This window comes from Portunus trituberculatus, chromosome 38, assembly GCF_017591435.1.
Source record: "Portunus trituberculatus isolate SZX2019 chromosome 38, ASM1759143v1, whole genome shotgun sequence".
NCBI lineage: Eukaryota > Metazoa > Arthropoda > Malacostraca > Decapoda > Portunidae > Portunus > Portunus trituberculatus.
In genome coordinates this window covers 4,865,982-4,888,058 of record NC_059292.1, presented here as the reverse complement: position 1 = coordinate 4,888,058, position 22,077 = coordinate 4,865,982, and the positions used below count along the sequence as shown (strand labels likewise).

The 22,077-nt window shown below is 42.9% G+C and overlaps 1 protein-coding gene across 1 annotated transcript in view; it reads right to left on the bottom strand.

Moving 5' to 3' along the window:
• Positions 1 to 22,077, bottom strand: part of LOC123515185 (tubulin alpha-4 chain-like) — a 65,366-nt gene that overhangs the window by 7,480 nt on the left and 35,809 nt on the right. Inside the window, exons 2-5 of the mRNA XM_045273700.1 lie at positions 2,656 to 2,761; positions 2,046 to 2,156; positions 1,614 to 1,786; positions 1,199 to 1,327 (exon numbers count right to left, since the gene is read on the bottom strand). Of these exons, the coding sequence (XP_045129635.1) occupies positions 1,199 to 1,327; positions 1,614 to 1,786; positions 2,046 to 2,156; positions 2,656 to 2,761 (519 nt within the window). The remainder of the gene's footprint in view (positions 1 to 1,198; positions 1,328 to 1,613; positions 1,787 to 2,045; positions 2,157 to 2,655; positions 2,762 to 22,077) is intronic.

Below are 22,077 nucleotides of genomic sequence, written 5' to 3'. Positions count from 1 at the left end.
ACTCGACATGTAGTTCTTAAATGAGTAACTATTCTAAAACGTTTCTTTTCGTACATCTCCTGACAGTAAAAATCTGAACAAGAAAAAGGCAGATAAAAAGAAGGTTTGAGTTTAAGTCCTGTTACGCGACACACAGTTCTTAAATGAGTAACTATTCTAAAACTTTTCTTCTCCTTCTGCATCTTTCATCAGTGAAAATCTGGGCAAGGCAAAAGAAGGTAAATAGGAGGTTTGTATTTTTAGTCTTTCATTACTACGCGACACTCAGTTCGTAAATCAGAAACTCTTCTAAAACATTTCTGCATCTTCCATCAGTGAAAATCTGGGTAAAGCAAAGGAAGGTAAATAATAGGTTTGAGTTTTTTAATTTTTCATTGCTACTCGACACTCAGTTCGTAAATCAGTAACTCTTCTAAAACGTTTCTTCTCGTTCTTGTCCATCAGTGAAAATGTGGGAAAGGCGAAGGCAGATGAAAGGAGGTTTGAGTTTTAAGTCTTTCACTGCTACTCGACACACACTGCTTACTTTAATCATGAACTATTCTAAAACGTTTCTTCTCGTTCTACATCTCCCGTCAGTGCAGATCTGGACAAGGTAAAGTCTGGATTAACTCTCACTATTTTTAGACACACAGTTCCCTAATCACGAATCATCCTGAAACGATTATTTTCGGTTTACAAAAAGAAATACTAATAAAAAGATACTAACAATTAAAAACGCATGTTTTCTGCAGTGATATTAAATAAGAATTGAAGAGTTAAACTAATATTCACCTAAGTATACTTGAACAAATAAGCTGAACATCTAGACCAGTGGTCCCCAAACTTTTTCAGGTCGTTATCCACTTTTTATGCAGGCTACTTGTCCATGGCTCACCACCCACTGCTAAGCACCACCCATGACTACAGTGAACACACTCCTACACTCATTACGTCCATATATAATCCCCTCTAGAAAACCCTGTAATTTTATTGATTCCATGCATATAAGTTACCTCCACTGGTTGCCTACTCACTAAACTCCATTGGTTTTATACACACATCATATCCTCAGACTATGGCCATGGGTTTGGCAACCACTGATCTTTACAAGCCAGTGACGAAGAGGCAGCAAGAAGAACTAAGCTATTATTCATCTAACTACACACCAACCAAATGTACTGGACTTCTCTGCAACCCAGTAGTAAAGAGCAGGTACCTGTGGGGCGGGATACACCGTGAACTGCAGCTTGCTCTTCTTGCCGTAGTCCACAGAGAGGCGCTCCATCAGCAGGGAGGTGAAGCCTGAACCAGTGCCGCCGCCGAAGGAGTGGAAGACGAGGAAGCCCTGAGGAACAAAACACCAATCAGAACTCTCTTTCACTCAGGTTGTTAGGGAGAAGGTCTATTCTTTGGTACCTCCGTCCTCTGCTCAAGATTGACACTTTTTCATATTTATTCTGCTTATTATATGGCGATTTTATACAGCTTCAGAAATTTATGTGAGGATTAAAGTAGTGAAGAAACTGGCCATTAATCTTTACACCTCGACAGACGCTTCCTAATGTCAATATAATCGTCTAATCATAAACAAAAATCAAGATACTGAAGGGGTTAAGTTTGCGATTCTTTACCTGAAGACCGGAGCAGGCGTCGGCCATCTTACGCATCTTGTCCAGCACGAGGTCCACTTGCTCCTTGCCGATGGTGTAGTGTCCGCGGGCGTAGTTGTTGGCAGCGTCCTCCTTGCCGTTGATCAGCTGCTCGGGGTGGAACAGCTGGCGGTAAGGCCCAGACCGGACGACATCTGAGGAGTGGAAGAGTTTAGGATCACGAATCAAAACGCATCTTTAATCCATTGAGTACCATGACGCATTTCCATATCGATTTTGCCTAATACTTCGTGATTTTATACAACTTCAGAAACTTATTTGGGTGATTAAAATAGTGAAGACTCTGGCCATTAATCTTCTGACCTCCACAGTCCCTTCCTAATGTCAATAAAATGGTCTAAAATAGATAGTTTAACAAAGACTTCACATCATTACCAGGAGAAGGAGACTCACCGACCACCGTAGGCTCCAGATCCACGTAGATGGCCCTTGGCACGTACTTTCCTCGCCCAGTCTCTTGGAAGAAGGTGGTGTACATGTTCTCTTCAGTAGGGGCGTCCTCAGCTGTGGGGGAAGAGAGTAAAGGTGAGATGGAGAGGCACGCGGCTTCTTGACAAAAGTTATCAAGTTTGTAGTGTCTTTTGAGAAATCTGAGGTAATTATAATGAGCAAAGTTAAAATCACAAACTTAAGACTGCAGAGATGTATTTTTATGGCATTGCAACAATAACAACATCAATCAGTAGTTATCAATTGTGTCGTGTCTTTTGAAGAAATTTGAGGCAATTATAATAAGCAAAGTTAAAACCATAAGCTTCCAACTCTAGAGATATTTGTTTTGATGGCACTGTAACAATAACATTCACTACTCTGATAAGATAAGTCATAGAAAAGCCACTTTGTCGTATCTTTTGAAGAAAACTGAGATAATTATAACGAGCAAAGTTTAAACCACAAGCTTAAGACTACAGAGACATATTTACTCCGATGACACTGCAAGAATAACCAACAAAACCGTTCACTACTTTGATGAAAAAATCAACCCAAGCCATTCCCTGCTCACCTAAGTGTCCGTCGGGCTGGATACCGTGTTCCAGGCAGTACAGCTCCCAGCAGGCATTGCCCATCTGGATCCCGGCCTGACCGATGTGCACGCTGATGCATTCCCTCTGTGAACAAAAGGAGAGGAAGGTTAGCAATGCGTCTCTAGTGTTCATTACTACTTCACTACTACATTGTTCTCTGACAGATGAATGGAACAGTCTCAGTGATGAAATTGTGAGTGCAGTGAAGGATTGGAAAATGTGGACGAAAAGGAAGTACCGCTGGGTTAGCAATGCATCTCTAGTGTCCATTATTGGTGCATTGCTACGTTGTTCTAATACAGATGAATGGAACAAACTCAGTGATGAAGTTGTGAGTGCAGTGATGGATTAGACAAATGTGAACGAAAAGGAGTACCACTGGGTTAACAATGCGTCTCTAGTGTTTGTTTGTACTGCACCGCTAGTATTTATTAGTATTCCAAGACTAAATGGTTCTTAGGTAAGTGAAATACAGTTGGGTTGTTGGTGCTGAGTCGTGAGGGAGTGTTAAAGGACTAGAATGTGGAAAAAAGGAGTAAAAAAGAGTTAGATTCAAACCTTTAGTATTCAAAAGATATTTGGAGCTGGAGTAGACTTAGTAATCAGGATATACATAAGAGAGAGAGAGAGAGAGAGAGAGAGAGAGAGAGAGAGAGAGAGAGAGAGAGAGAGAGAGAGAGAGAGAGAGAGAGAGAGAGAGAGAGAGAGAGAGAGAGAGAGAGAGAGAGAGAGAGAGAGAGAGAGAGAGAGAGAGAGAGAGAGAGAGAGAGAGAGATTAGACAGGCATGAGTCAAGACAGGATATGAGTAAAACCATGAATACATTACAACATTCTATAGAAACAGCCATTGTGGAGAGGATTTGAGGAGAAAATTGGGAAGGAGAAAGAAAATAGGAGAACAAGGAGAGAGAAGACAGAAAGGAAAAAGAGAAAGGAGAGTGGAGAAGAAAGAAAAGGAGAGAGGAAAAAGATGAAGAAAAGGAGGAAATTAAAGGATTGTTACTTTAATAGAGAAAGGAAAAAAGAGAGAGAAGAGTAGAGGAGGAGAAAAAAGAGAAGGGAAAGAGAAGAGAAGGAGGAAAATAAAAGACTGTTACCTTCAATGGCTTTTTTTCCCTTTTTGTTTCCCCCTAGCCAGACTTCCTCTTACATAGAAAACAAGTGTGCATAGTGAGTCAATGGGAAAGTGTGTGTGTGTGTGTGTGTGTGTGTGTGTGTGTGTGTGTGTGTGTGTGTGTGTGTGTGTGTGTGTGTGTGCGTGTGGCGAGTGAGTGCATGCATGAGTGTATGTCTGTGAAGCTGCCTACTTCCTTGCCGCCACCACCTCCCCTCTCCCCCCGTCCCCTCCTTCCCTCCTTTCCCTCCCTCCCTCAAGGTGAGTCACGGGCACTTATCAAAAATTCACGTGTGTCTGCAGGAGTTTCTCGCCGTGACGCTGATCAATGGCGCTTGTCACTCCACTCCACTCAGGTGCGCCAACTTCACCTGCTCGATCAATTGTTATATAGGGCAACACCTGCACGTCACGCCTCTCCTTGCCATGCTGGACGAGTGCTTGGGGCTCGTCACGATGATTAGGATGATTATGAGGATTATGACGCTTTTTAACTTATTGCAAACTCAAGTTGTTCCAAGCGGGCAGCTCTGGCTCACACACTCCTATCGCCACTTCTCACTTCGTTTGCTTGTCTCACAGTGATAGGTATACGAGTAAAACATAACGGTGCTTAATACTTATTTTACCCCTCCAGTGCCATGGCGTGTTTCCCTGTTCATTCTGCTTTCTATTTGGCGATTTTCTACAGCTTCAGAACCTTATGTGGTGGATTAAAATAGTTTAGACTGTGGCCATTAATCTTCTGACCTCCACAGACCCTTCCTAATGTCATTAAAATCGTCTAATCACACCCAAAGCTCAAGGTAAAAATGGTTCCCAGTACTGAAGGGGTTAAATCTTGATTCTAAAAAGGTCTGATGTTACGAGTCCTCTACCAATAAAAGACTCTGTAAAAGTCTAAATGAATCCAGTTATAAGAAGAATGGAACATTACAGGAATGAAAAAAGTTACATATTCAGAGAACTGAGAGACACAAGACACTGTTTCCGTATTCTATTACTCTTAAGTGTATCTTGAGCCGACAAAGAGAGTGACTCACAAGAGAAAATACGACAATTTTTTCTCAGCTGACCATCGGGTGTATACATAAGTGCAGTGGCCCTCCTCTCCCTCCCCCTCCCTTCCACTCCTCACTGCTTCCCCTCCTCCCCTCGCAGCGATAAACCACAATGACGTAAAGGTCAGTTTCCCCTCAAGGCGCCACTCGTAAGGTCGCCAGCCTCCTCCTCGGCCTTTGTGGTGGAGTTACCGAGAAACAGCGGGCGGGACTGGCCGGCCACACCGCCACACAGCCACCGGCTGCCGCTAAGTGCCGACAACGTGTGGTCACCTCCAGACATCCCTCACCCAGGCAGCCACACTCATAGTTACAGTCATTTAGGAAGCATTGTCTTAATAGGCACACTCTCATCACACACTCACGCCACTAAACACATAATGCCTTCATAATTGTGACCCTGATGACTTCATGAGAAAAATGTCTTTCATGTACTATTGAGAACACTCTAAATATAAGCCTGAGGAATGAAGCGGCAATACTATCTGTGAGTGTGTCAGAGTTCTCATTTGAGGATTAACGCTTTTCAGTGCTGTCAAAATATCTCGATCAATTTTCCATCTTTTTTTTCATGCCTTTCTCATAGCGGGAGCACGTACAGTAGGTTAAATACTTAATTTCCTCTCGTGCTACACAAGAATGGCGTGCACTGCAGTACTGTATATCCACTAAAAATACCCATAAAAACTCAAGTTTATTGCATTGTCCCATTCAAAGTCCTTTCTCTTTATTGTTGCAAGGCAGATGGGTGTGGCGCGGCGGCAGGTGGCGGCTGTAAAGTGTCTGCAGCACGCTATGGGCGGCGACACGTGCAGCGCCACCCTAGTTATGGATGAGAAGGGAGGCAGGAACAGGGGCAGGGGAGGGGGAAGAACGGGGACACGAGAAAGGAAGGGGGCAAGGGGTACACGGGCAAGGGAGGGAAGGAGGGTGGGAGGTAGAAACACGGCGGGGGAGGGAGGAAGGGAGGAACATGAGCAAGGAAGGAAGGGAAGAAGGCAGAAACACGGTGGGGAAGGGAGGAAGGGAGGAACACAAGCAAGGAAGGGAGGGAGGGAGAAACAGGGCGGGGGAGGGAGCAGGGCACTGGGACACAAGTTGAGCAAGGCAGCTGGTGATTCACGGGGCTCGAACATTCACACAGACAGTTTAGTTTCAGAGAGAGGAAGTTCCGTTGGCTAGACACCGTTTTTACATCACAGTGCCTCCCGTCCCATCCTGTTCCCACCTGAGCTAAGCCAGCATTCTGAAACGCTTTGCTCTCTCACCACGACTATTTTCAAAGGCTACAGAGATAATCAGACAGGATCTCACGAGTGTTTCTCTTATTATTAATGTAGAAACCTTGTTAATATATCACTAAAACCGTACCAGTGTCTTTGAAAAGCTCTATATCTTCAACTATAGAGCCTTATTGTCTTTAATTAAGCTTTTTTGCCTCTATCCTCAACAGCGCCACGCGTTTGACACCCTCTGAAACACACTCAAAGCCGCCCAGAATGCATTAACAGGGCTGAAAAAACACTGAAACACGTCAATCTCTTAACTATATACAATTAACATACAGGAAAAGAGAAGGAAAAAAAAACAGAGCTCTCTTTTATACGAATTACCTGAGTCGTGAAAGAAACATGAACAGCGACGAAAAGATACTAAAACACGCCAATCTCTTACTATACACAATTAACATACAGGAAAAGAGAGGGAAAAAAATTGGAGCTCTCTTTTATACGAATTATCTGAGTCGTGAAAGAAACGTGACTGCCTCTCTCTCTCGCTGCTGACTAGACCAATGCATGCAACACTCAAGGTTTGCATGGCGTTACGGTCAGCAGCTGAACTCTCTCTCTCTCCCTCTCTCTCTCTCTCTCTCCACCAGACCTCAGTACCTCTCCTTCTCTCTCTCTCTCTCTCTCTCTCTCTCTCTCTCTCTCTCTCTCTCTCTCTCTCATCCCTCCCCAAGGCGTGAGGCAAGAGGGGAGTCCGTGGCAAGGGCTGTAGCAAGAGTTGGTAGTGAGAGTGTGGTGTGAAACTGTTTGTGGCAGTAGTTAGTGCAGTATTGTGTGTGGTGCGTGTTGTGGTGAGTGTTGTGGTGACTGGTGGTGACTTGGTGAGTAGTGAAAGTGAGGTTAGTGTGTACTGTGTGGTGTTATGGATCTAGTGGTGATGGATGTGGTGGTAGTGGTAGTAAAGTAGTAGTAGTAGTAGTAGTAGTAGTAGTAGTAGTAGTAGTAGTAGTAGTAGTAGGTGTAGTGGTAGGCTATTAGTGCAGTATAAATAAGTAGGCTAATGATAACATGCCTCCAGCTCATCCAAACACAACAAACACACACACACACACACACACACACACACACACACACACACACACACACACAAAGGCACCGCTGTATTGAAAGCACACACACTAACACCTCATCAAAAACCATCACACACACACACACACACACACACACACACACACACACACACACACACACACACACACACACACACACACACACACACTCACGGAATGAGACACACAGATGCATAGTGATCTTATCTATGCTATCCTGACGAGAGAGAGAGAGAGAGAGAGAGAGAGAGAGAGAGAGAGAGAGAGAGAGAGAGAGAGCAAGGGGGGCGTCTAGACATATCAGTAGTTTGTATCTCTCGTTTTAGCCACAACGATCATACCAGAGTCGTGGAGGAGGAGGAGGAGGAGGAGGAGGAGGAGGAAAGTTAAATTCTCCTCCTCCTGTTGATGGGCAGACTGTTCTCCTTTCCCTCCCCTGAACTTCCCTCCATGGTCTCGTATTTCCTCCTCATCCTCCTCCTCCTCCTCCTCCTCCTCCTCCTCTCCCTTCTTCATTATTCATCTGCACTTACACGTCTTTTTCCTCCTTCCTCCCTTCCTCCTTCTTTCCTTTCCTCTTCCTCCTTCCACCTCAGTTTTCTTCTCCTCCTGTCTCTCTTTCTCTTCCTCTCGTTCCATTTCCTCTTCCTCTATTTAGTTCCTCCTCCTCCCTGTCACACCTTCCCATCCCCCCTTCCCTTCCCCTCCCTTCCCTTCTCTTTCCTCCCCTTCCTTTCTCTTCCCTTCCCTCTCTGTTTACCTTATGCTTCGTTCACCCTCTGTTTGAAGTCACTGTTTCAAATCCCAAGGGAATTTAAAGGCTATCCATAGACATTTTGTATAGAGAGAGAGAGAGAGAGAGAGAGAGAGAGAGAGAGAGAGAGAGATAGAGATAGTTTACCCTCTCAGATAACAAATAACTAATTAAATAACACTTCGGCCCAAGTTGTTTTGACACTTAAAGAAAACAAAACGAAAAAATAAACAAAACTTGATGTGATTTTAATGAAGGCTCACTCACACACACATACAAACAAAAGCACGCACGCACACAGCACACACACACACACACACACACACACACACACACACACACACACACACACACACACAAACTTGCTATTCGTTTTTTTTCCTTGTTTCCTCTCTTACATCAGTCACTTCCCCCTTCCCGTTTCCTACTCCTTCTCCTTCTTCTCCTCTTCTTCCTCTTCCTTCTTTCCTTCCTTCCTTCCTTCCTTCCTTCCTTCCTTTTTTCCCTTTCCATTCTTTCATATCAAGTTTCGTTACGATATGTGTGTGTGTGTGTGTGTGTGTGTGTGTGTTAGGTGTACATAGCTTGTGTTCCCTACCGTTACCGTGTGTACTGGTGGTGGTGGTGGTGGTGGTGGTGGTGGTGGTGGTGGAGGTATCAAGGTAAGGTAAGGTAAGGTAAGGTGTATCAAGTTGTTGGAATACCTGTTGTTGCTCTTAATCCCTCGTCCCAGGGCTCAGTGTGCTTTACTCTACTTTAACCTTATTTAGTTGTACTCATTAACACCTGTGATGACCCGTGTGGGCTGGGCTGCCTCTGATTACTATTACTACTACTACTACTACTTCTACTACTACTACTACTACTACTACTACTACTACTACTACTACTACTACCACTACTACAACTGCTGCTACTACTACTACTGCTATAAACCAGACCTAAGCAACAACTGTCACCACCAACACTACTATTACTGCAACCATTACCACTATTACTATCTCATCCATAATCTGTCCCTGCTTTCCTGACTACTACCACTACAACAATCCAGCCTAACCTACTACTACTACTACTACTCACTACTACTATTACTACAACTACTAACACTACTACCATCTGTCCTTGCTCTGTTAGACTTGCTACTAACCTAACCTACCACTACTTCAACTACCACCATTACTACCACAACTACCACCACCACCACCACCATCACCACAACCACCACCACCACAGCCTGTCCTCCTTTTCTCTCCCCTCCCTCCCCTGCAGCGGAAGTAAGAGAGAGAGAGAGAGAGAGAGAGAGAGAGAAAGTTTAGGATTTGTCTCCCTTTCCTTAGTAAACTTCCTCCCTCCTTCAATGGCAAACACGAGGGCTGCTGGGCATGACTCTCTCTCTCTCTCTCTCTCTCTCTCTCTCTCTCTCTCTCTCTCTCTCTCTCTCTCTCTCTCTCTCTCTCTCTCTCCCCACGTCTAGTTGTCCAAATATTTATCTATCTATTAATGTTACCTCGGTCACCACTGAGGTCTGAGAGAGAGAGAGAGAGAGAGAGAGAGCGAAAAAATGCACAACAGGGTCACCACAACCACCATCATCAACACAATCTCTCTCTCCCTTCCTTCAGTTTTCCCAAGATTAATTAATAGTTAACCCTGAGAACAGTCTTCCTTCTTCCCTGTCTCTTCCTCCCTCCCTCCTTCTTTCCTCCTCCTCCTCCTCCTCCTCCTCCTCCTCCTCCTCCTCTTCCTCCTCCTCCTTCTCCTCCTCCTTCTCTTCTCCAGTCATTATCATTTCTTTATGGTTTTTAATTCCTATCATGAATGTTCTTTTGTAGAGAATTTATCATTGTCATTATTTTCATCCTTTGTCATTGCTTCAGTTATCATCTTAATTTTTTTTTTATATACAAGAGGGAAACCAACCAAGGACATTAAAAGACTAAAAAAAAATGCCCACTTGAAATGCACTTGACTCCATTATAGACTTTTGGATGATTCTATTTCATGTTTTGGGGAACTGGCATTCAAGTTGGCCTTTTATCTTATTCATTCATCTTTTTTTATTTTTTTTTTTGCCCTTGGCCGGCTTCCCCTCTTGCATAGAATAAGATGAGGATGACAGGTGGAGACAGGTAGGCATGCTCTGTTAAGGGACCACCACGTGTCATTCTGATGGTTTATTTCAGCTTCCCTTGTTTTCTTTTGTCTCATTCTAATTCCCCTTTTCCCTTGATCCATGTGCAAGAAATAGCAATACTAGGAAATATATCACTAAAATCATGAGAACTCGTGCAACTTCAACTAGACTAGGTTCTCTAGTGTTTCTCCTTTTAACAATCTTGTTAATGTCACTAGAATCATAACAACACCCTTAATAAACCTGTGCAACTTCATCTAAATTAGGTTCTCAAGACTGTTTCTCCCGTTAACAATGTAGAAATGTTGTTAATAGCTCACTAGAATCATAAAAACACCCTTCAGAGCCCACACAACTTCATCTAAATTAGGTTTTCGAGACTGTTTCTCCTGTTAACAATGTAGAAATCTTGTTAATTTATCACTACGATCGTAAAAACACACTTGAATATATGAAATCTTTATAAACATCTACGAGAAAGGGATAAAAATAGAGTGACTTTGTAATTTCTCGTAGCTGTAATGTATTGAGGTGGCTGCAGAATAACAAAAGATGGCTTAAAATACTTAGTAATTAATGAAAGATGAGGCAAACAGCAAAAAAACTAAACTTAGAACGAAAAACTACAGCTTGACTAATCCTCCTTCATTCACTACAATATCCACTTCCTCCTCTCCAATTTTCTTTTAAAGCCTCCCTCTCCAAGTCGGGTTTCCTTGGTAAGCCGCCGCGTCACTTCAGACACTCGCACATGAAGGCGCATGAAGAAAAATGTACGCTATATGTCGGAGTGATTGTCTCAGTTGGCCTCCATCACCGCACACCCACCTGCCTCCCACTCCCTCATTCACACAAGTAATCTCTTCCCGTAACAAGTTCTCGTGGTAGGAAGGAAGGAAACTATCTCTTCTAAACACCCCTTAAGCAATGCGGCAATTTAACGGGTTTCTCCAGAACTATGCCACTCATGAATTCCTGGATCTATACAGGCCCATATTCAGAAACGCTTCGCTTTCTCACCACGAATCTTTCCAAACGCCACAGAGATGACTAGCTGGGTTCTAAAGACTGTTTCTCCTATTAACAATGTAGAAATTTTGTTAATATATCGCTAGAATCATAAAAACGCCCTTGAAAATCTGTGCAACTTCAACTAGACTGGGTTCTAAAGGCTGTTTCTCATGTTACCAATGTAGAAATCTTGTTAATATACCACTAGAAATAATACAAACCCCCTTGAAAACCTGCGCATCTTCAACTGGACCCTTCTGAAAGCAGTGAAGGTGAAGCGCAGAAGTGTTCCAAAATGTGGTCGTGTGTTTCAGTCACTGTAAAAGCTCGCCAGTTTCCGCCAAGCTTCCTCTACGGGACACCAAATACTTGTACTGACTTCAAGCAAAAAGACTGGCAGACGAACAGAGGGACGGAGGGAAGACTGAAGGGAGAGTGGGAAGGAAGAAAGAAGCAGGTGAAAAAGCGTGGGAGAAGGAAGGAGGTTAGGAAGAGTAGAAGGAAAGCACTCATTTAACTCCTATCTCTTTTCCTCTTATCATTATAGTTGTTTTGGTGCTAGTAGTAGTTGTAGTGGTAAGTGGTAGTGGTGGTGGTGGTGGTGGTTGAGGCTAAACAGTAAACCTTCATTGTCGTCCTAGCAGTGACCTAGACTGGAAAATCACCACCAAGTTATTTATTTCCTTTACGATTTTCCTCCATTCTGATCCACTTTCTTCTTATGATAACTTTTACAAACCTACCACACATGCACACACACACACACACACACACACACACACACACACACACGAAGGGGGCGGAAGCTGGCGGGTTAGCAGGGCAGGGATGTTGAACTGAGGAAGGCAAGGGCGAAAATATAAACACACACATCATCCATTTTTGTGTGGGTGTGCTTCCCTCTGTGTGTGGGAGGGGGTGAAGGAGTGAGCGGGTGAAGGGGTGAAGCGGTGATGGGGTCGTGGAAGAGGAGGAGAAGGAGAAGGAGGAGTAGGTGGAGGAGGAGGAAGAGGAAGAGGAAGAGGAGGAGGAGGCGTTACGGTGGTCTGCAGCACACACCACAAACAGCATTACACGTCCCTGTGGCTAGAGAGAGAGAGAGAGAGAGAGAGAGAGAGAGAGAGAGAGAGAGAGAGAGTTTTTACTTTCCTTTCATACTTACATTTTTCTCTCTCTTTTTACATCCTCCACCTCGTTTTTCTCTAATTCTTCTCCTCCTCCTCCTCCTCCTCCTCCTCCTCCTCCTCCTCCTCCTCCTCCTCCTCCTCCTCCTCCTCCTCCTTCCTCTTCCTCCTCCTCCTCTTAATCTCTTTCCTCCATCGGCATCCAAGTTCCTCCTCCTCCTCCTTCCTTTAATCCTCCGTTACCTCATGTGTGTGTGTGTGTGTGTGTGTGTGTGTGTGTGTGTGTGTGTGTGTGTGTGTGTGTGTGTGTGTGTGTGTGTGTGTGTGTGTCTGTGTGTGTGTGTCAGTGTCACCGTGCTGTGTCAACCCTTCATCAGTCAGATAGCTTGGTAACACCTTAGAAAGTTTTTAAGAGACGCAGCCGAAAGTGAATAAACAGATACAAATGAACAAATAAATATGAATACAAAAACAATATAAAAAAAAAACAAGGAAAAAACTGCGCAGTTGTAAAAAAAAATCATGAGAATTACGAAAGCGGAAACTGTAAAGAGAGGGAGAAGGAAGGAGAATGACGAGGACAAAGAGGAGGAGGAAGAAGAAGAAGAAGAGGAAGAGGAGGAGGAGGAGGAGGAGGAGGAGGAGAGGAAATCGTAAAAAAATAAAAGAACTGGGGGAGAGAAGGAGAAAAAGAGAGAGAGAGGGAGAAGAAAAGAGTGAAAAAATGAGTATTGAGGTAATGTAGCGCTTGGTAACGGGGGAAGGCAAGGTTGCGAGGCGATGAGGAGCGGAGAAGCAAATCACTCAATGAGGTAAATATAAACTTGTCGAGCTCATGACCAGGAGATGCGGAGGAGTTACCCTGGCCTGACGCAGACAGGGAGAGAGAGAGAGAGAGAGAGAGAGAGAGAGAGAGAGAGAGAGAGAGAGAGAGAGAGAGAGAGAGAGAGAGAGAGAGAGAGAGAGAGAGAGAGAGACAGACAGACAGACAGACAGACAGACAGACAGACAGACAGACAGATAGATAGAAAGACAGACAGACAGATACATAGACAGACAGACAGACAGACAGAAACAGAGAGAGAGAGAGAGAGAGAGAGAGAGAGAGAGAGAGAGAGAGAGAGAGAAACAGATTTGCCAAAAAATAGAGATACCACCTCTTGCTTATCATGCTCCTCCCCTCCTCCTCCTCCTCCTCCTCCTCCTCCTCCTCCTCTTCCTCCTCCTCCTCCTCTTCCTCTTCCTCCTCCTCCTCCATCTCCTTTACAATTCCAACACTTCATCTCAATTTTCAGTACAGGAGGAAGAACAACAAAGCATCATAGAGTAGTTACCGAGACGTCTCCTCATATGGTGACTTGGAGATTTGCGAGCGGCCGGTAACAGTGTAAAAGTCCACGGGAGGTAGTGAAACGTGGCGCGCGAGGACCCGAGACTTTTACAGCCCCTTACTGTATTCGCGTCAAATTTTGCTGGTAGCCTTACTGTGTTTCAGTCAAGTTAGCGTTGATTCTTGGCTTCTCTTTGGATAGTTATGCTTGGTTTTAGTCAGGCAATTAGTCAGTCTGTCATTTGGTCCACCAGTTAGTCCACAAGTCAGTCAGTCAGTCAGTCAGTCAGTCAGTCGGTTAGTCAGTCGGTCGATACGTCAAATGAGTGAGTGTTAGTTAGTTGATTAGTTAGTTAGTCAGTTAGTCAATTAGTCAGTCAGTCAGTTAGTCAGTTAGTTAGTCAGTCAGTCAGTCAATCAGTCAGTTAGTCAGTCAGTCAATCATTCCAGCATTAAATCAGTCAGTCGGTCAATCATTGCACCAGTCAGTCAATCAGTCAATCAGTTCACAAGTCAATAAGTCAGTCAGTCAGTCAGTCAGTCAGTCAGTCAGTCATTGAGAGTAAGTGAGAAAAGTCAAGTAGGAAAGTTACATCTTGCACTACCTATATGTAACGAGTCCTCCTTCTCCTCCTCCTCCTCCTCTCTCCTCCTCCTCCTCCTCCTCCTCCTCCTCCTCCTCTTCCTCCTCCTCCTCCTCCTGTTCAAGTTACCCTTTTCTTTTTTTGTGTGTGACTGGATTTTTTTTTCCCGTCAAAGAAATAAAAAGAAAAACGAAAGAGAGAAAAATGTCACACGATAATTTTGTACACTGCATTTTTTGGTTCGTGTGTTCGTATGTTTGTGTGCTTGTGTGTTTGTGTTCGCCTCGTAAATACTAATCTCTCTCTCTCTCTCTCTCTCTCTCTCTCTCTCTCTCTCTCTCTCTCTCTCTCTCTCTCTCTCTCTCTCTCTCTCTCTCTCTCTCTCTCTCTCTCTCCTCTCTCTCTCGCAGGAAATATCTCCAGTTAGCGAAACAAGAATAGACAAGAGGAGTGTGTTTAATTCTCTCTCTCTCTCTCTCTCTCTCTCTCTCTCTCTCTCTCTCTCTCTCTCTCTCTCTCTCTCTCTCTCTCTCTCTCTCTCTCTCTCTCTCTCTCTCTCTCTCTCTCTCTCTCTCTCTCTCTCTCTCTCTCTCTCTCTACTCTCTCTCTCTCTCTCTCTACCTACTACTACTACTACTACTACTACTACTACTACTACTACTACTACTACTACTACTACTATTACTACTACTACTACTACTACTACTACTACTACTACTACTACTACTACTACTACTACTACTACTACTACTACTATTACTACTACTACTACTCGTCTCTTATTTCAAATCGTGCTTCAAACCGAAGTTTTCTACTCCCTTACACCCGCACCTCTCTCTCTCTCTCTCTCTCTCTCTCTCTCTCTCTCTCTCTCTCTCTCTCTCTCTCTCTCTCTCTCTCTCTCTCTCTCTCTCTCTCTCTCTCTCGCCATGCACCGCTGAGTTCGCTGCCATTAGGACTTGTTTCTTCTGATTCCTTCCTGATTTGATTCCCGACCTTCACTTGTTTTTCCTCTCTCTCTTTTTTCTGTCACTGCACGCATTCTTAAAGTGACATTGTGCGCAGTACTTCTGGGGACTCTATTATGACTGATTGCGTGACTCAGGTGCGAGATGTCATTAGTCACTTCGCCTCACTTGAACCACACCTCACCTGTCTTTCATCTATGTTTCCCTTTCGTTGGTTATGCTCTTGGTTTGTGACTTCCTATGACTCAGCTTCATTTAAAAGAGGGAGGTTTCAAGACATTTATCCCTTTCTTTCGGCTAACTATTTTTTATCTGCATGGGGACTGGGTACTGAAAAGATGTTTTTTTCTACTTTTTTGCTGCCTTTGCTCAGCTTCTCCGTCTTATGTAAAAAGAACATAAGAATATCAGGAAAGTAAGGAGGAAGCTGCAAGAATCCACCAGGCTAACACGAGGCGATCCCTGCGTGAAACATGCTCTCCATATTTAGAACACACAAAACACACACACGGTAAGTTGCAGGAAGCCATCAGACCTACACGTGACGAACCCTACGCGAAACATATGTACTGTACCAACCATCTATTTCCACCTATTCTTCCCATCCATCAAGTTTATCTCATCTTCTTTTAACTCCTTGAATACTGGGACACATTTTCTACCTTAAGATTTCTGTACGATCAGACTATTTTAATGACATTAGAAAGGGTCTATGAAGGTCAGAAGATCAATGGCCACAGTCGTCACTATTTTAATCCCCCACATAAGTTTCTGAAGCTGTATAAAATCACCAAATAGTAAGCAGAATGAATATGGAAATGAGTCATGGTACTGAAGGGGTTAAAACTCTATAATAACTCTGCTCTAAAAACCCTGACTCTTGAGTATATGCCATTCATCTACTACTCTATTTAAGAAACAGCGCCTCCTTTACACTTTCTTAAAATCACCTAAACCCTTTGTTTCTTGTCCAATCCTGTTGAAGGCCTAAAAATTATGTTCATGTCAACGTTGTCATATCACTTACATTCCTTAAAGACCTACATCAGATCTTAAAACCGTGAATAAGAGAGAGAGAGAGAGAGAGAGAGAGAGAGAGAGAGAGAGAGAGAGAGAGAGAATTATTAGATCAGGATTAGAAACAATTCATTCTGATTTTATCTAACTATAAGATAACAAGGTGAAAAGAAGAGAATTAGTATTAGAGCCTTCTTTCTCTCTCTTTTTTCTTGTTTTCTTTATTTTTCAGCGTCCTTGAGTCTTTGTGAGAGAGAGAGAGAGAGAGAGAGAGAGAGAGAGAGAGAGAGAGAGAGAGAGAGAGAGAGTTTATAATTGGTAGGTTAAAGAAATAAAAGGAATAATTAAGCTGAGATTGGCTGACCCTTCAATTCGTGACCTGGGATGAAAAAGTTGAATTGAAAGAAAGGAGTGAGCGAAGAGTAATGAGAGCCATCTATACGCTGTGTCATTCATTTCCGCGTTTTAAAATGATACGTTTTTTTTATTATTCTTTATTTTCTTTCTCCGTCGCTTCTTTCCCTTTGAGTTGATTGAGTTTTGCGAATGTTTGGTGTATTTCTGCCCCTTTTCTCTTTCTTTTACGGTTCTTTGTTATTATCGTCAAGAAATATAAAGAAATAGAAATAAAAAAGCAAGAACAAGTTTAAGCATCCTCTCAACAATTTTGTCATTATCCTCATCAACGCCATCACCATCAAAATAACAAAGATACGAGAAGCAAGGATGTAAATATCAAGGAAAATTTTTATAACTTCACATCATCAACTGCATCAACTTCATCAACTTCCCTTCTTCAACTGACTGACTGCTTTGATTCTCTCTCTCTCTCTCTCTCTCTCTCTCTCTCTCTCTCTCTCTCTCTCTCTCTGCCACAGTTTTGCATCTCCTGTCATCATCTAGCGCTATATTTTGGTGATTACCCCTCAACCTGTTAACTGCCTGCCTCTCTCTCTCTCTCTCTCTCTCTCTCTCTCTCTCTCTCTCTCTCTCTCTCTCTCTCTCTCTCTCTCTCTCTCTCTCTCTCTCTCTCTCTCTCTCATGCCTTCCTCCTTCCCTTCCGTCCATCCCTCCCTCACTGCACAAGACTTTCTCCTTCTCATTATCCCTATGCTGTGTGTCTCTTTAATGTAAGATATAAGCCATTTTTTACAGTTTTTCCCTCATGTATTTTAATGGTGAGCTCTGTAACTCTCTGCCTGCTTGTTTCTTGTCTTCTTTTTCTTTTTCTTTTTGTTTTTATTATTCCTAATTTTCTTCTTGTTATTGTTTTTTTTTTTTTAGTCCCTTTAGCTAGTGGACTTCATTATCTATCTCTCTCTCTCTCTCTCTCTCTCTCTCTCTCTCTCTCTCTCTCTCTCTCTCTCTCTCTCTCTCTCTCTGTTCCTCATTGTTGTGCCCTTGGCTGACCTCCTTCACACACACACACACACACACACACACACACACACACACACACACACACACACACACACACACACACACACACACACTGCGTAGTGTAGTGGTTAACACGCTCGACTCACAATCGAGAGGGCTGGGTTCAAGTCCCGGTAAGCGGCGAGGCAAATGAGCAAGTCTCTTAATGAGTGGCCCCTGTTCACCTAGTAGTAAATAGGTACGGGATGTAATTCGAGGGGTTGTGGCCTCGCTTTCCTGGTGTGTGTTGTGTGTTGATGTGGTCTCAGTCCTACCCGAAGATCGGTCTATGAGCTCTGAACTCACTTCGTGATGGAGAAGACTGGCGTGGTGACCAACAGGCAACCGAGGTGAATTACACACACACACACACACACACACACACACACACACACACACACACACACACACTCACACACAGTTTCCATGAGTGCTTTTCCTATCAAAGATGTAGAGTCATTACCAATCTATCAGTGGAATTCATGACACAGGCTTGAAAATCTTGCATGTTACTTTCACTAGAGTCTGTTTCAAGATGTCGAGATGAAGGGAGAGGTGAATTCTGAGTGAGAGGAGCAAAAAGGAGAGGGGAGTATGCGGAGAGGAAGTGTGGAGAAACGTGCCATGAGGAGGAGGAGGAGGAGGAGGAGGAGAAGGAGGAAAAAGAGGAAGGGGAAAGGAATGAAGAAGGAGAGGAGTGGAGGGAGGTGAAACGTTTGGACAGTGTGTAGACTCTTGCTACGTTTTTAAAGCAAGAAACGTTCATTGTCACGTAAACATAGGAGATGTGGACAAGGCATATGATAGAACATCGTCACCACCACCACCATCATCACCACCACCACTACCACCACCATCGCCACCAGCATTGACATAACCGTAGAGAGAGAGAGAGAGAGAGAGAGAGAGAGAGAGAGAGAGAGAGAGAGAGAGAGAGAGAGAGAGAGAGAGAGAGAGAGAGAGAGAGAGAGAGAGAGAGAGAGAGAGAGAGAGAGAGAGAGAGAGAGAGAGAGAGAGAGAGAGAGAGAGAGAGAGAGAGAGAGAGAGAGAGAGAGAGAGAGAGAGAGAGAAGTGTTCAAATTCTTCTTTCGAAATATTCAGGTAAAAAATTTGATGTGGGGAAAAAAATACTCGAGTCATTGTTGATGTGACGGAAGAAATTGCTAAACTACCACCGCCATCTTGTCTCACCTCTCCTTCTCCTCCTCCTTCTCCTCCTTCTTTCTCTTCTTCTCCTTATCCTCCTCTTCTTCTTCTTCTTCTTCTTCTTCTTCTTCTTCTTCTTCTTCTTCTTCTTCTTCTTCTTCTTCTTCTTCTCCTTCTTTTTCTTCTCCATCACCCTCTCCTTCTTCTCTTTCTTCTCCTTCTTCTTCCAGTCTCCTTCCTTATTTCTCTCCCTTTCCTTCCCTACATTCATTCGTTTCCCTTTTCTTTCAATTTCAATCTTTTCTCTTCTCTTCCTTTTTCTTCTTTTTTCTCCTTCTTCTTCTTCTTCTTATTATTATTATTATTATCATTATTATTATTATTGTTATTATTATTATTATTATTCCTTATCTCGTTCCTCTCCTTCTCTACATTCATTCGTTCCCTTTTCTCAATTACTAACAATTTCTTATATTTTTTTGTCTTTACCTCTTATCCCTGTTTCCTCATCTTCCCCTCTTACTCTCTCTTCCTTTCGCTGTTTCTCAATCTCTTCACGCTCTCCTTTTTCTATTTTTGTCACTCTTTCCCTCTCTTTCCTTCTTTCCTCTTCATCGTCTTCTATTTATTAACTTCTTATCTCCCTCTTCTTTCCTTCGTCATATCACCTTTCTTTCTCCCTTCCTTTTTCTCATTCTTACTTCTTTTTTTTGTTCCTCTTTTTCCTCCATTTTTAATCTTTCCGTTTCTTACTCCATTCTTATTTTTTTTCTGTTTTTCTACCTCCTCGTTCTCCACTTCGTTTATCTTTCTTTATTTTCTTAATTCATTTCCCTTCTTTTTTCATTTCTTCTACTTCTATCTACGTATCTATTCTCCTTCCTCTCTCTCTCTCTCTCTCTCTCTCTCTCTCTCTCTCTCTCTCTCTCTCTCTCTCTCTCTGCTGGCTCTTTAACACGCTCAGGCATTGCGTCATTTGGTCACCTCAGTCTGAGCCGCACCGAGTGTCGCCAGCACAACCTCGGGGACGCCAATGTAACGCTCATGTAACGCTGCGTGACTCTGAACAGCCGAGGTGGAGAGAGTGGAAAGTGGGTGGAATCACGATTGGAAGAAAGGAAGGTTAGGTGGAAGGAGGTGGAAGGAGATGGAAGGATGAAGATAATGGGGTCGTATTCTCAAAACACTTCTGTGCTTCATCTCCATTATTTTAACTCCTTCAGTATCATGACACGTTTCCATATTCATTCTGATTACTATTTCTTGATCTTATACAGCTTCAGAAACTTATGTGGGGATTAAAATAGTGAAGATTCTGGTCATTAGTCTTAAAACCTCCATATAACCTTCCTAATGTAAATAAAATGGTCTAATCGTACACAAATCTCAAGATAATAATGTGTCCCAGTATTGAAGGAATTAAAAGGATTTATCTAAATTTTCTCGAGTCTTTTAAGGTGTTTTTATGGTTCTAGAGGCAGAGTGTCAAGATTTCTGCATTATTGATTGGAGAAACACTCTTGAAAACCTTCCTAATCATCTGTGTGGCCTTGGAAAATAGTCGTGGTGAGAGAGCAAAGTGTTTCTGAATACGGACCAAGGTACGAGAACCAGTTTTTTTTTCTCTCTAATTGGAATTGATTAGCAAGTGGAAAGAGAATTTTTCATTATGACAGGAATTGACAAAGACGTGTGAAAAGACGAACAATTGATACCAGAGTTCACTTTTTCTCTAATTAGAATTGATAAGGATGTGGAAAGAGAAGGAATGGATAAAGAGTCATTACTTTTCTATAACTGAAATTAAATTGAGTTGGAAAGATCAGGATTAGATACGAGACATTTCGATTTTTCACTATAACTAAACTATAACTAAAATTTATACCAAGGTGGAAAGAAGAGGATTGGATATGAGAGCTTTCTTTCTCTATTTTTTCCTGTTATTTTCTTTGTTCATCGGTGTCCTTCAGTCTTCTTTGTCATTGGTGAAACATGTACAGGGACTGGTTTAGTTTAAGGCTTATATTCAGAAACACTTCCTCGCCTCACAGCACCTTCACTATTCTCAAAGGGCTCTAGTTGAAGTGACATGTTTCTGTGATTCTAGTGACACGTTAACAAGATTTTTGCAATACCAACAGGACAAATACTCTTTAAAATTCGGCTAATCGTCTCTGTGGTCTTGGAAAATGGTCGCAGTGAGAGAGGGAAGCGTTTTTAATATGGCGCCAAAATTGATGACTTAAAACAGTTTCCTATGTGTTCTTATATTCTTGGTAACAATGATGATGTAAACCTTTTCTTTTTCCTGGGTTTTTTTTTCGTCCTTCAACTTCCTTCATAAATAAAAAGATACAGGCATTGTCACATGTAGATCTAATGGCTTTCTTGCAGTTACTATCATGTTTTTATATTCTTAAGACGATAATAATATAAATGAATCATCCGTGTGGCTTAAGAGAGTTAAGACGAGGCAGAAACTTTTAAGAATACAACCTTTGATACAAACCTGAACATTGATTATAAACAACGCAATTATAAACACACTACTGCCCATGAGGAACCTTTTAACACACACACACACACACACACACACACACACACACACACACACACACACACCTGTTGAGCAATAAAGGAATGCTCCACTGACCGCCCATCACTAAAATATCCTTCTTCCTTCCTTTCCTCCTACCTCGTCCTGCCTCGTCCCGCTTTTCCATCTCACCTTGGGGCGATAAAGGAGCAAAAAGGCTGAGAGAAAACGGAGTAAGGCGTCGCTTGGCTGGTTTAGTAGACGAGGAGGAGCAGGAGAGATTAAATGACCGCAAGATGGAGCGGAAGGAGGGACAGGTGCGCGGAAAGACAAGTGCCCATCGTCTTGCGTCGCTGCACTCACACACTCTCTCTCTCTCTCTCTCTCTCTCTCTCTCTCTCTCTCTCTCTCTCTCTCTTTAATTATGTATGTACCTGACACAGACACGCACGCTCACTCACTCACTCACTCTCTCACTCACACTCACTCATTCCACGTCTCAGTTACTTAGTTTAGTGCTGATTCATTCTCTCTCTCTCTCTCTCTCTCTCTCTCTCTCTCTCTCTCTCTCTCTCTCTCTCTCTCTCTCTCTCTCTCCTCGTGTCTCCCTCCTTTTCTCTCATTCATTCTCTCTCTCCTTACTTTATCTCCCTCTCCGTGTCTTCCTTTCTTCCTTCCTTCCTTCTTCTCTTCCTGACTTCGTTCTTGTTTTCTTAATTATTCCATTTTAATTATTCTTTTTCTTGGCTTCTCGTAGTTTATTTTCATACTCAATCATTCACTCGCTCACTCACTCGCTTGTTTCATGTTTGTTTCAGTTATTCAATTCAATGCTGATCTATTTTTATCCTTATCTTCTT